This window comes from Mixophyes fleayi, unplaced genomic scaffold, assembly GCF_038048845.1.
Source record: "Mixophyes fleayi isolate aMixFle1 unplaced genomic scaffold, aMixFle1.hap1 Scaffold_28, whole genome shotgun sequence".
In the NCBI taxonomy this organism is placed as follows: Eukaryota; Metazoa; Chordata; class Amphibia; order Anura; family Limnodynastidae; genus Mixophyes; species Mixophyes fleayi.
In genome coordinates this window covers 1796254-1811447 of record NW_027446866.1, presented here as the reverse complement: position 1 = coordinate 1811447, position 15194 = coordinate 1796254, and the positions used below count along the sequence as shown (strand labels likewise).

Here is a 15194-nt window from a genome sequence, read left to right as displayed (position 1 = left end):
TTTATTTTTTATACACCAATTTTAGTCTGCATTTATATACAAGTCCCATTTATGCTTTATTAATGGTACTATATATGCAAATAGTCAGGTCTATGACACTATCTGATATGAGCGGACTCATTTTGTTTTTTTTTTGAGATGTTGCCTATAGCAACCAATCAGATTCTAGCTAGCATTTATTTAGTACATTCTACAAAATGCTAGCTAGAATCTGATTGGTTGCTATAGGCAACATCTCCACTTTTTCAAACCCGCAGTTTAGTAAATATCTCCCCTTGTGTCTTTCATATTTCATTAAGCATCTGTGAGGGCTTATTTTTTGTGAAGCCGGATACAGTGGAATATTTGGGGTTCTTCAAGAGTCATGAAAAGAAGATTTGTTTCCCTTCGTCCGTGGAATGTTTTTATTTGAAGTTCATTTTTTTGGACAACTCCAAGACCTTGGATGCAATTTTTTTTAATAGCTGCAGAATAAATAATGTCTTGGGTTTTATTATGGACACAAGCCTTTTGGATTAAAAGCTTACAAGATTGGATCCCTTGCAGATGAAGAACACAGATGTTTTTAAATATATATTTTTTTATGTTTCATAAAATAATGCTACAAAATAACTGATGTCATTTTTTTTCCAAGTGGCAACAGAAAAGAACAGGGTACTTGTTACTCAGTTATATAAAAAATCAAATGACTGAACTGATCGACCAAAGAAATACACTGCTTAGTAATAATGCCCTGTTATAGAGGATTAATACATTTATATATAAGTTATTAGTCTGGATATAGAATTAGTGCTGTAAATGATTATTGAACATTGAGTGGTATATTGGGAAACAAGACAAGTGGTTGAGTGATCCACATGGAGAGGTTTACTGCTCAGATTAGACATGTTTACCGATGTCTGTAGTAAGTAAGAAGAACAAATATGTCACTGAGTAAGGGCTGGAAATATATCCAGCATATCTGTAGCTCTAAAGAACTTAAGTGATTTATTGTATGCCATAATGGAATCACTTATCATAAAGTTAATTAATCCCCTCTGCTCAGGAATGTATTGTCGGTCTCTAAAGCACCACAGATGTAGCGTACAGAGGTAATAGGGACACTGAAGCAATAATTGTCACATTATATTGTCCAGCGAATTCCCTCACTCAATGCATCTTCTGATCCTCAGATGCTCTCTGTCCGTAGGTGCTTCCACCGAAATGAGGTATCCAGGTCAAAATCCTCCTTCTCCTGCTCCTTGACCAGCTCCAGGAACACCTGTGGTGAGAGGTAATTAGTAACTTGGAGGGTTTGGGATAGCTGGGAATGTGCAGCCTGGGTACAGACTGATGTGGGGTAAGGGGATGTGAAATATGACACAATCACTTATGTTAAGAAAAGACAGGAGAAGCAGCAAGGAGAAGAGAGGCTGAGAAAAGAACCATTAATGGGTTTCCATGCCCCCTCCAAACTTTCAGCGAAGGTTAGTCTCAAAAGTGAAGTTAGAAAATCAAGAAGGGTCGGTTTTAATCCATCTTCTTTTTAAAGTAATTTTTACATATTGTAATTGTGAATAGCATGTTAGAAGCTTTGTAAATACCAAAGCTGCCTATAATTTTAATGCTTGAGAGAAAGATAAAAAAAGTATGAAAAAGACTACTTTAATAAGGCACCACTTTGAGACTATCCCTAGATGCTCCCTTCATTGTGACTTGTATCCACAGAAGTAGAATAAAGTTACCTGCTCCAGGGTAGACTGGGAGAAACTGTATTCCTCTATGTTATAGGTACGTTTAGCTGTGCAGAGACAAAATCACATTTTAAGTCAGGACACCTGTCATACAATATCTATATAAGCTTTTCTAGAGCATGGCTATCCAACTGGGGTTTCACCGATATCAGTGGGAAATTTTGACCCAGAGACCAGATCAGAAAAATTAAAAGGCAGTTGGTGTGGAGACAGGCTTATCATAAAGTTCCCACCTTTGCTGACAGTCCATTCCTCAATTGTGTAATTGCCTACATGTATATGTAAATCATGTGGCTATTTATACAAAAAAACTCGGATTATGCTGATCTGGAGACACAATGGGGGTTATTGATGGAACTGGATGGGTTTATTTAATTGCTTATTGTTCATTTTGGTTTTACCAAATCCCAAATTATGAATGTTTCCATCACAAAGCTACAAATCAGATTTCTCACTTCACTCATTCCATGTTACACTCCTCACTTTCTCATTTCACTCTCTCTCATTTTATTGCACTCCTCCTGCACTTTCCCCATCCAGTCAGCCCTAACGTAACATCTCTTCAGCCAAGTAGCCAGGCTCACCACTTCCCTGCCCGTTTTCCTGCATTTATCCCACTGTATATTTACATTTTATCCCCTACTTCATGTTCCCTATTTCTTAATCTACTGAGCCAGATCCTCTGAGCAAGTACTCACCTTCCTCGAGCTGTAAGAAAGCCTGTGATAATGACTGCACGCTACCCATCGGGATCTTATAGACCAGCAATGAGGAGAACCTGAGGAGTAATCAGAGAGTGAGGTCCTGTCACCTCTTTGTCTGTTTGTTAATTACCAGTCTTGTTTTATTACTGTGTTTGTTCCAACAGTGGTGCTACAAAGTTTGTGAACCCTTTACAATTTTCAGAATTTCTGCGTAAATGTGACCTTAAATGTATTCAGATCTTCATCGAATTCATAGACATAGTCAAAGATAACACAAAAAAACAAATAACACAAAAACACAATTCATTTATTGATCAAAACGATCCAAAATTAAATTTATTTTGTGCAGCTTGACATCATTGATCGAACTATGAATTCTGAATTGTACCAGCAAATTCTAAATGAGGATATCAGTTTATGGACCGTAAATGAAGGATTGAAGCAGAAGGAATTTTGCACTTCGGAATGGCCGAGTCAAAGCTCAAACCTTAATCCAAATGAAGTGATGTAAGTGGAATTGAAGCGGGGTGTTGATGCAAGAAAGCCCAACAACGTCCATGAGTTTTAGCAGTTCTTTAAGGAGGGATGGGCCTAAATTCCTCCAAGGTGACGTGGGACTGATCAGCATTTACCATAAATGCTTGATTGAAGTCATTGCTGTTAAAAGGGGTCACACTAGTTACTGGAAGCATATGTTCGCATATTGTTCACGACAAAGAAATTTAATGTTGGATCATTTTGATAAATAAATGAAAGAAAAAGTATATCCTTTTGTTTATTCTGTAATCTGTTGGGTTCACTTTATGTATTCCATGACTTAGATGAAGATGTAAGTCACATTTATGGGTACATTTATGCAAAAATTCAGAAAATTATAAAGGGTTTACAAAATTTCTAGTACCACTGTAGTTGGAAAAGCGTTGCAGAGCATGCTGATGCTATATATATATATATTGTGAAATAGCTCCGCGCATGTACCAGAACGGGACTTACTCCAGTGAACGGTGCAATTTATGTCCACATGCAAACAACACTTTCAACTGTCTGCAACTTGAAGGGCAGAATAGGGTGTGGAAAGGGGCGGACAGACTTAGCAATGTACAGTAAGGACATGCCAAGGCCGAGTGTATGCACATATGGTCGGTTCAAGGTACATATATTTTAGCTGTATCACTTGCACTAGATAAATGGCAAGTTTAAGTGATGACTGATAGTGATGACTACAGGTATGCTTCTCAGAGCATGTGTTTGCAAGCAAGAGACATTATATAAATTCATTTTATGTACAGTACGCATTAAGAACATCCTCATTTATATATTTTATGTATTTTTTTTAAATGAATGATTATAATTTGAAGATATTTAAATTTTATGAAATCTTTTTATTTACATACTTTCTGATGGGACTTTATATTGAAAATATTCATGTACGTATTCTTCACTGTGTTCTGACTGTACTTATACCCAGATTCAAATGGAAACATGGCTTGAGATCCACTTGTATTTGAATATGGGCATACATCCGTACAAGTTCCATGCGTTTATTTTTTAGTTCGAAGATTAATCAGGCCCATATTCTTTATTTACTACAGAACCTAGCATGTTTCTGCTTTTTAAAATTATATCAATAGAATTTATGACCGTTCCTTCAAAGTAATAGCAAGCCAAAATAGAGGTTTTTTAACAAAATATCTACTGATATGATTTACTGACTGATAAGGATAAAATAACTAAATATTCAGTAATAATAATGTTAAGCTCATTAAACAGTGTAATAACTGTCAATATCATGTTAATAAGATGAAGTTTTAGAATTCATTAGGAAGAGGTGATTTGGAATTCCACACATTTCTGGACATTTATGAAAAGTAGTGCATTGGAAAACTGTGGTTTAGCCCATAGCAACCAATTAGATGCCAGCTGTTATTATTTTAGTACAGTTTTGGAAGTGAAGGTGAACATTTGAAGCAGTAATATATGTGTCTATTAGCCCAAAAGATCATCTGATCGTGACCATCTAGTTCAATAAGAAGTGGCAGAAGATGTGGTCAACCACTCTGACCATGTGTTGAGTCATTGTCTGAAAATTCTAACTATGCCCTGTAGGAAAAAACTGTTTGGCGTAAGTACAGGGCAGAATGTTTGATTTGTGTCTACTTAGAACTGGGGTCGAGCAGTGGGATCTGCCCTGTGTGGTCACCTATAACACAGTGCTGCTATATTACCTGTCCTGTCTGGCTGCTTGTGGGAACAGCCGGGTTATCTCCTGGTGAATCTCATCCAGATGGTTAGAATCCTTCACTTTTATCTCTAGGAGATAACCTTTACCAAACTTGCTCTTTAGCTGCTGGATGGACCCGATGCACCTGTATGTGAATGAGAGATGAGAAGAGTGGAGAGTAACTATAAAAAGAAAACAACATTGTCTAGTGTACAACTGCCCTATTACTAAAACTGTCCTATTACTATAACTGTCCTATTACTATAACTGTCCTATTACTATAAACTTCAGGAAACATCCTTTTGAGATTAATGATGATGAAAGACCATACAGTCTACTGTCAATTCTTCCTCTGTAATACTACAATCATACCTAACATTTCCCAGCTCCCCCTTGCTCTCTGTACCTGAGTTTTCCAGAAACCATGATAGCAACACGATCACACACAGCTTCTGCCTCCTCCATGTAATGTGTGGTCAGGATAGCCCCTCTCTCCTTATTCCTGAAAGCCGCTCGGATCGCTCTCCTTTAATAGAGATTCTGATTTTAATTAATCCCAATCTTATATACTATATACTTACTTCCTATGTGGTGTAAACTTTCTAGTTCTTAATCACAGAAAACATGGTCGATTATTACATCTTGTCTGAAAATGTGCACGTAATACGTGATTAAGAACCATAAGATGTGTACTGTTCAGGAGAATTACAAGAGAGTGTCTTGTAAGAGGTCTTAAACTTTGTTCTATACCACTCAGATGAGGAACATCAATGTTGGGGCTGTGAACAGAACTAACTAGGACTGTGACAATTTGGTTGCCCAGTTTGACGGTCTTCTATTAAATTGTCCTCAAATGACATTCATGTGGCCTTCAAAACTATGGTCCTGAATGATCAAAGAAAGTCCTATACAATTATTTGTATAGAGCAGAAAATGTTCTCAACCACACTGGTTGAACAGAAACATTGAGCAATTGAAAATCCAGACTGGATTTGTCCAATTGAGACTTGCACATGACAAAGAAGCATAAATAAAATCCATGGAGCATAAATCTACTCAAGTATATCATTTATAGTTTTCGCATTTTATTTTTAGATGAACTATCTCTGTACAAATTCATCAAATGTAAAACTCACCAAAGTCGTTGCTGACCTTTGGGGTCCAAACCAGTTGATGGTTCATCCAGGAGAACAATGGTTGGGTTACCCAGCATGCTGATGGCAAAACACACCTAAGAATGGAAGAAGATCATTTTATAAATATTGCTGCTCATCACAAATCATTCATATGGATAGGTAAATACATGCAGGAACTGTGTGGTGTGAGCTATGGTATTGCAAATGTTTCTTAAACTTGTAAAACCCTCAAAAAATGCATACAAGATCAACTTATTCTTTAACCTGGTACATGTGGATTTATTGATCATCAAACCTGCTCCTGTGTTGTTTCAGTTTCTTTTTTATGATACTTCTATTACATATTAGACACCACTTACATAGTAATGCTTATGGTAGTTTGTGTTAGGGATGAGCGCGCTCGGATTTCTGAAATCCGAGCCCACCCGAACCTTGCCGATCCGAGTCGGATCCGAGACAGATCCGGGTATTGGCGCCAAATTCAAATCTGAAACTGAGGCTCTGACTCATAATCCCGTTGTCGGATCTCGCGATACTCGGATCCTATAAATTCCCCGCTAGTCGCCGCCATCTTCACTCGGGCATTGATCAGGGTAGAGGGAGGGTGTGTTAGGTGGTGCTCTGTCCTGTTAGATCTTGTGCTGTGCTGTGCTGTGCTGTGCTGTTTAGTGCTGTGCTGTGCTGTGCTGTTTAGTGCTGTGCTGTGCTGTGCTGTGCTGTGCTGTGCTCTGCAGTATCAGTCCAGTGGTGCTGTGTGCTGTGCTCTGTCCTTCTGAGGTCAGTGGTGCTGCTGGGTCCTGTGCTGTGTCCTGTTCAGTCCAGTGGTGCTGTGTCCTGTGCTCTGTGCTTCTAAGGGCATAGTTATTTCCCCAATATTCCAAAGTGTTTAAAAAAAATAAAAAAAAGTTATTTAAAAAAAATACAAAAAAATAATTACATTTTTTTTTAATTACAACAAAATTTGCACAACCAATCCTGCAGTATAAGCCCATTGGTACTGCAATATTACCAAGTTCACACATTCAGCAGTAAAAGTCCAGTGGTTCTGCAATATTACAAAGTTCACACATTCTGCAGTATCAGTCCAGTGGTGCTGTGTCCTGTGCTCTGTCCTGCTGAGTTCAGTAGTGCTGCTGGGTCCTGCGCTGTGTCCTGTTCAGTCCAGTGGTGCTGTGTCCTGTGCTCTGTGCTTCTAAGGGCATAGTTATTTTCCCCAATATTCCAAAGTGTTTAAAAAAAATAAAAAAAAGTTATTTAAAAAAAATACAAAAAAATAATTAAATTTTTTTTTAATTACAACAAAATTTGCACAACCAATCCTGCAGTATAAGCCCATTGGTACTGCAATATTACCAAGTTCACACATTCAGCAGTAAAAGTCCAGTGGTTCTGCAATATTACAAAGTTCACACATTCTGCAGTATCAGTCCAGTGGTGCTGTGTCCTGTGCTCTGTCCTGCTGAGTTCCGTAGTGCTGCTGGGTCCTGTGCCGTGTCCTGTTCAGTCCAGTGGTGCTGTGTCCTGTGCTCTGTGCTTCTAAGGGCATAGTTATACTTATTTCCCCATTATTCCCAAGTTTTTAAAAAATAAAAAAAAAGTAAAAAAAAATAAAAAATAAAAAATAAAAAAAATAAATATATAATTATAACCAAATTTGCAAAACCAATCCAGCAGTATAAGTCCATTGGTACTGCAATATTACCAATTTCACACATTCTGCAGTATCTTGTGCTACATATAATGGAGACCAAAAATTTGGAGGATAAAGTAGGGAAAGATCAAGACCCACTTCCTCCTAATGCTGAAGCTGCTGCTACTAGTCATGACATAGACGATGAAATGCCATCAACGTCGTCTTCCAAGCCCGATGCCCAATCTCGTAGTACCGGGCATGTAAAATCCAAAAAGCCCAAGTTAAGAAAAAGTAGCAAAAAGAGAAACTTAAAATCATCTGAGGAGAAACGTAAAGTTGCCAATATGCCATTTACGACACGGAGTGGCAAGGAACGGCTTAGGCCCTGGCCCGTGTTCATGACTAGTGGTTCAGCTTCACCCATGGATCTTAGCCCTCCTCCTCCCCCCCCCTACAAAAAATTGAAGAGAGTTATGCTGTCAGCAACAAAACAGCAAACAACTCTGCCTTCTAAAGAGAACTTATCACAAATCCCCAAGGCGAGTTCAAGGGTGTTGGTGGTTGTCAAGCCTGACCTTCCCATCACTGTACGGGAAGAGGTGGCTCGGGAGGAGGCTATTGATGATGTAGCTGGCGCTGTGGAGGAACTTGATGATGAGGATGGTGATGTGGTTATTGTAAATGAGGCACCAGGGGGGGAAACAGCTGATGTCCATGGGATGAAAAAGCCCATCGTCATGCCTGGTCAGAAGACCAAAAAATGCACCTCTTCGGCAGAGCTGGATTAAGGTTCTGGGGGGCCCGGGGCACTTAAGACAGGGGGGCCCCATATTGTCGAATATGATATTAATTTTAAACAAATAAACAGGCAATGCTATGTGCACTACTGTTAGATGCACACAACTCTGCCTTTACAAGCATAACAGTGTGAAGTAGGACATATCTCCCAACTATCCTTGTAGTCAGACCAAATCCTGACTAAGTGAGACAGTCACCCAAATTCTGGACAGTCCCACCATATTGAGAACAGTTGGAAGATGGTCCTGGTCTCCCCTACCTGCTGTTGTCGCTTTCACCACCTGTGGCTGCTGGTGTCTTAAGCTCAGTTGCCGTTTGTGTAGATTCTGGGATGTCGGGGCCCTATTTTGAATCAAAAACAGGTACATAAAGTTTAGGAGTCCCCAAAGAGTCCTGTTAATAAATCAATAGCACCCCCTTTAATAATTAGGCCTCCCTCCCTGCAACCAGCCCCAAATTTGGAATTAAATTAATACTATTCACTTTTAATAATAGAACTATTTTCCCCAAGCAGCCCCGACATTAAATTAATAGCGTACACATTTAATAAACTTATTTCCCTCCCCACCAAACAGCCTGGTATAAATGAATAGAGTTTACATGTAATAAATAAACCTATTTTTCAAAACCATTGCCAACATTTTATAATTCATATTCACATTTAATAAATAGCACTCCTTCTCCCCAAACTCAAGCACACATTAAATACCTCACAATCACTCCACAAATAATTAACAAAATAACCTTACTATATGTAAGTATATATTGGTTATCCCTAACAGCCTAGTCCAGCTAAGCACTAGCAGGCCTGATTTGTTGCAAGGCAACAGAGCTAGCATGGAGGCATATTACATTTTGTACATTATGCCATAATTTTGTCATTTTTACCATAATGCCCACTTTTAGAAAAGCTACTTCCCTGGGGCATGGAGAGAGGGTCCACAATAAATAGACAATCTAGGTCTGAGCACATCGTACTTCTCTGTTCTTCATTTATATCCCCAACATCCCACTCCTCAATCCTCTTCATCTTAATTCTCTATCTTCCCTCTCACTCCTCATTCCCCACCTACTTAGCATCTTCAACCCCCTTCTCATCAGCGTTGGTTTCCCTTCCTGGGTTGTCACTCTGCAACCCCCTCTATTTGTATATTCACCCCCTCCTTGTCCATAATCACCCCCTCTCCTTGTCCATAAATCACCCCTTCTCCTTGTCCATAAATCACCCCCTCCTTGTCCATAAATCACCCCCTCCTTGTCCATAAATCACCCCTTCCTTGTCCATAAATCACCCCCTCTCCTTGTCCATAAATCACCCCTTCTCCTTGTCCATAAATCACCCCCTCCTTGTCCATAAATCATCCCCTCCTTGTCCATAAATCACCCCTTCCTTGTCCATAAATCACCCCCTCCTTGTCCATAAATCACCCCCTCCTTGTCCATAAATCACCCCCTCCTTGTCCATAAATCACCCCCTCCTTGTCCATAAATCACCCCTTCCTTGTCCATAAATCACCCCCTCTCCTTGTCCATAAATCACCCCTTCTCCTTGTCCATAAATCACCCCCTCCTTGTCCATAAATCACCCCCTCCTTGTCCATAAATCACCCCCTCCTTGTCCATAAATCACCCCTTCCTTGTCCATAAATCACCCCCTCCTTGTCCATAAATCACCCCCTCCTTGTCCATAAATCAACCCTTCCTTGTCCATAAATCACCCCCTCTCCTTGTCCATAAATCACCCCCTCTCCTTGTCCACAATTATCCCCTTCATTTTCATAATTGCCTCCTCCTCTGGCTGAAACACACACAGACACAGTCACACACACACAGAAAGTCTCACACAGTCACACAAACACAAACACAAACACACACAGAAAGTCTCACACACACAGTCACACACACAGAAAGTCACACACACAGAAAGTCACACACACAGAAAGTCACACACACAGCAGATCTTAACTTACCTTATCCCCCACAGACAGGCAGGGCAGATCTTCTCTGCTCCTCCTCACACTGTCATCTACACGGCAGCTAAGGAAGCCCAGAACACTCAAAAAAAAAAAAGCAAAAGCATGCTTGTGCTTATAGTGCCAAGAGAGCACTTAAAAACGGAACCCTGTGCTGCCCCTTGTAGACTGACATTTGGGGGCAGCAAAAAGAGCCACAGCTGGTCCCGGGGGGCCCCCTGAGAGAGGGGGGCCCGGGGCACATGCCCCCTGTGCCCCCCCCTTAATCCGGCCCTGCTCTTCGGTCTGGAGTTATTTTTATCCAAATCCAGACAACCAATGTATGGCCATATGTAGCTTATGTAAAGCTCAAATAAGCAGGGGTAAGGATCTTGCCCACCTAGGAACATCCTCCCTTATACGTCACCTGAATAACCTTCATAGTTCAGTGGTTAGTTCAGGAACTGGGGCTAGAACCCTCATCGGTACAGGGACACCTAAATCCCGTGGTCCAGTTGGATACACACCAGCAACACCCTCCTCGTCAACTTCCTCCACAATCTCCATCAGATTCAGTCCTGCAGCCCAAGTCAGCAGCCGGACTGAGTCCTCCTCAATACGGGATTCATCCGAGGAATCCTGCAGCGGTACGCCTACTACTGCCACTGCTGCTGTTGCTGCTGTTAGTCGGTCATCTTCCCAGAGGGGAAGTCGTAAGACCGCTAAGTCTTTCACAAAACAATTGACCGTCCAACAGTCGTTTGCCATGACCACAAAATACGATAGTAGTCACCCTATTGCAAAGCGTATAACTGCGGCTGTAACTGCAATGTTGGTGTTAGACGTGCGCCCGGTGTCCGCCATCAGTGGAGTGGGATTTAGAGGGTTGATGGAGGTATTGTGTCCCCGGTACCAAATCCCGTCGAGATTCCACTTCACTAGGCAGGCGATACCAAAAATGTACAGAGAAGTACGATCAAGTGTCCTCAGTGCTCTAAAAAATGCGGTTGTACCCACTGTCCATTTATTGGTGCGAATCATACAAGTTCAGGGTTTTTAATATATATTGTGGTGACCCACTCCTCTACGCAGTCCAGGTACATTTATTGGTGCGAATCATACAAGTTGATGGTTTTCTTATTATATATATTGTGGTGACCCACTCCTCTACGCAGTCCAGAAAGATACCTCGTTGCAACGTTTTGGACTAATAACTATATTGTGAGGTGTTCAGAATACACTGTAAATTAGTGGAAATGCTTGTTATTGAATGTTATTGAGGTTAATAATAGCGTAGGAGTGAAAATAAGCCCAAAAACTTGATTTTTAAACTTTTTTTTTTTTTTTCAAAAAAAATCCGAACCCGAGACCTTAAATCCGAACCGAGACTTTTCGTCAAGTGTTTTGCGAGACAAATCCGAACCTCAAAAATAACGGAAATCCGGATCCAAAACACAAAACACGAGACCTCAAAAGTCGCCGGTGCACATCCCTAGTTTGTGTAAGGGATAATAGAACTGACATTTCAGTAGCCACCTCAGGCAGCAAAAATACAAATTGATACCTTCCATTCCTCATAAAAAGGTAATGCACACAGTTGTGGTTATGTAGAGGTGATATTTGTATTTGTAAAATGGGTGTTACACTGCCCTAAACAGCACCCACAGTAGTAAATATATCTTCCATCATCTAACATTAAATCCAGTGTAACCATCTAGTATTACAACTGACTATAGAAGGACATACAAAGTTACAAATAAATCATAGATGTAATATTCCCAGAGGAGTAAGAAAGTGAGTGTGATGCCCTGAAGAATGAGATGCGAGTCCCCAAATGATTAAATGTGGGACTGCAGTGAATTATTCGGTTCAGGGGATTGACTATTATGACTCATGTTCCCTGTTCGGGTGTGAGGTCATGCTCAGTGCTACTCAGGGAAGTTCAGAATCACCCGGGAGAGAAGCTCCAAGATAGAGAGAAATCAGTGCAATTTCAAAGATGGAGTTTGAGATCCTGAGAGTGAAAAGACGGAATGTGAGGACTGGGCATCATTTCACCTACTGTATCTGCATGACATTTATCCTCCTGATATCAAACATGCACAGAGAGGCACACCTGTTTGCTATCCTTAACCCTGAGGGTTCTAATTTCGGAGAGGGGTGGCTGGCTGATCCAGGGTACTACAAGAAAGAAGTTAAGCCTAAACCACTACCAACACTTTCATCAGCATTGGTTCTTTGGATCTTTATGATGCACAGAAGAGGGGCTGTGTCCAGGTGGATTAAGGCTAAAATTCAGCAGTCTTATGTTGCTGCAGGAAAACAAGTTCCTGAAAACATCACAGCTCATTCTACAACATTTATCATGCTTTGTGTATGGGGCCTTGGCCGAGGAATTGTGTCAGGTGGCAACCTGATCCTCCTGTCCATACATTTACTAAATTTTACAGATTCAGTGTTTAGGGTTCCTGAGCATACCCTCCTCTAGGAGCATACATTCCTGAAAGAGAAAAGAGGATTTTTGTACTAACATTGAATCCATTTCTCTAATTCCATCTGGGATACACTGCATTCCCACCCCTTTGTTCATGCTTTGGTTTGGTTTTTGAGTTAGAATGGTTGTTGGTTTGATTACTATGAGCTATCCAATAGGCTTTGTTAGATAAAAAACTGTGTGTACAATGGTGGGTTATAGGAGGGGGAGGAGCTTCAAGTTGCCAGTTTTCAATATTTCAAACTAAGATTTTTGACTCTCCTGCATGTGCTCCCCTATGCCCAGTGGTGGGATTCAGCCGGTTCTCACCGGTTCGCCAGAACAGACACCTAATTTTAGGCTTGGTTCGGTGAACCGGTGACTACATAGTCACCATCTTCGTTGGTGGGGGGGAGCAGGCTAGATGAAAAAAAAAACATACTCACCTGTCCACAGCGTCGGCACTCCTCCCGGGTCTGTCCGCACTGAATATCGGGCAGACTTTATTTTGAGGGGCAAAGGCAGCATGGCAGACTTTACTTTGAAGGGCAAAGGCAACATGGCAGACATTTTTTCAGGGGCAAAGCAAAGGCAGCATGGCAGACTTTATATTCAGAGGCAAAGGCAGCATGGCAGCCTTTTATTTTCAGGGGCAAAGCAAGGGCAGCATGGCAGACTTTATTCAAAGGCAAAGGCACCATGGCAGACTTTATTTTCAGGGGCAAAGCAAAGGCAACATGGCAGACGTTTTTTCAGGGGCAAAGGCAGCATGGTACAGTGAAGGGGGAGCAAAGGCAGCATGGCAGAGTGTTCTGAGGGGCAAAAGCAGCATGGCAGAGTGTTTTGAGGGGCAAAGCAGAATGGCAGAGTGTGATGAAGAGGGGCATTACTGTGGCATAATTTGAAATGGGGGCACTACTGTGTGGCATAACATGACTCATTACTATTATTATCTTGATATTAGCAGCATAAAATATTATTTGAGTATTAAATTATATGAATATTAATATGCATTAAATGCATATTAATTTGAGTATTAAATGCATGAATTATTAAACTACCTTTCGGTATATCGTTTTGTATACTTAAAACGGTCATTAGGGCAGAGAACCCTTGTTAATTTATTTGAATCCCACCACTGTCTATACCCCAAGGTAGCAGGGTCCCCCCAGCATTGATGAGCGAGAGGCAGAGGTTACATGGGTATACAGCCTTCATTATACATAGATCTCAACTCCAGTATAAGAGCACAGAATACGGACAAGCAATCAGCACCTTTCTACAGACCCCAGCGGACAATTTCCTGGCCGGTTTATCTAAATGTTCCTTCAGCTCCAGGGCCTCAGTCACTCTGCAAAACAGCATTATAGGATTTATTGCTGGAGACAGGATGGAGATAACATGATATTAACCTAATCTACAACATATTGTACATCATTATCATTAACATACTTTGCATGTCATAATTGGGATAGAGCTGTCATATTTGTGAAATATCTCCATATACAGCAATCTTACCCCCCTCCACAACCTTCAAAAACAACCAAAGCACATTTCATTGGCGATATCTTGTGATCTTTGTCTGTTTTACCCAGTTTGTTTATTAGTTTACTATGTTTGTCCCCAATTGTAAAGCGCTACGGAATATGTTGGCGCTATATAAATAAATGATGACGATGATCATATAAATAGAAGAAATTTATTTTCTCTTCTCATTTCTGGTGGTTTAACTTCATATTGTGTTTTTTTAGATATATATTGAGTAAAGCAGCATTTAATGTTACTTTTTGGACTAACCATTCATTTTTCAAAACAAACTTTCCTCCCTTTTCATCAGCCCTGAAGCAGTAAAGTTAAGCTGGATGAAATAGATGAGACTTTGTACCTCCTGATGACCTGATCCCCATCTTCCTTCTTCATACCCTTCACGGCTGCGTAAATCTCCAGATGTTGCTTCACCGTCATATCTGGCCACAGGGGACTGTCCTGACAGCAGTAACCCATGAATGCCGTGGACTCATCAGAGATTTTAGTCTTGGGCAAATCGAGTTCACAAAGTACTACCTATATGGTTAGACAACTAGGATTGAATTGCTAGACAAACACAAACCATTAGTGCATACAGGCAAAACTAGAGTCACTAATAGACCACAAACAATGGATATGGAGATACCAATCATGGAGTACTAGACAACCTAATGCTAGACGTCTAACAGTGATGCAAGAGTAATATGCAAATATTGGTTTAAAAAACTTTTACCATGTACATTTACATCTACAATGACGACACAACTCCAGCAGTTTATGTGCAGGGCGGATTTTCTACACTGTAATGCTGAGCGAGTAATGTTGTACTTACCTCCCCGGCTGTTGGTTTGATTTGACCGGCCAGCATGAATATAGATGTGGTTTTTCCAGCACCGTTGGGGCCCAGTAACCCCAGGACCTCACCTAAGTATGCAAAAAGCAAGATTGTTTCATACCGTTCACATTATATTTCTTTTATTTATATATCCCCAAATTCTTCCAAAAAGAAATTAAAAC

General features: G+C 40.6%; 1 protein-coding gene across 1 annotated transcript; it reads right to left on the bottom strand.

The window, feature by feature from the left end:
• Window positions 1–605: 605 nt before the first annotated feature.
• On the bottom strand, window positions 606–15110 carry LOC142126964 (ABC-type organic anion transporter ABCA8-like). The gene is made up of 9 exons (XM_075194292.1): window positions 15010–15110; window positions 14536–14714; window positions 13926–14001; window positions 5795–5889; window positions 5065–5184; window positions 4663–4803; window positions 2432–2511; window positions 1725–1780; window positions 606–1261 (listed from the first exon to the last, which is right to left on the bottom strand). The coding sequence occupies exons 1-9, from the start codon at window positions 15043–15045 to the stop codon at window positions 1169–1171; spliced, it is 876 nt and encodes a 291-aa protein (XP_075050393.1). The 5' UTR covers window positions 15046–15110; the 3' UTR covers window positions 606–1168.
• Between the last annotated feature and the right edge of the window lie 84 nt (window positions 15111–15194).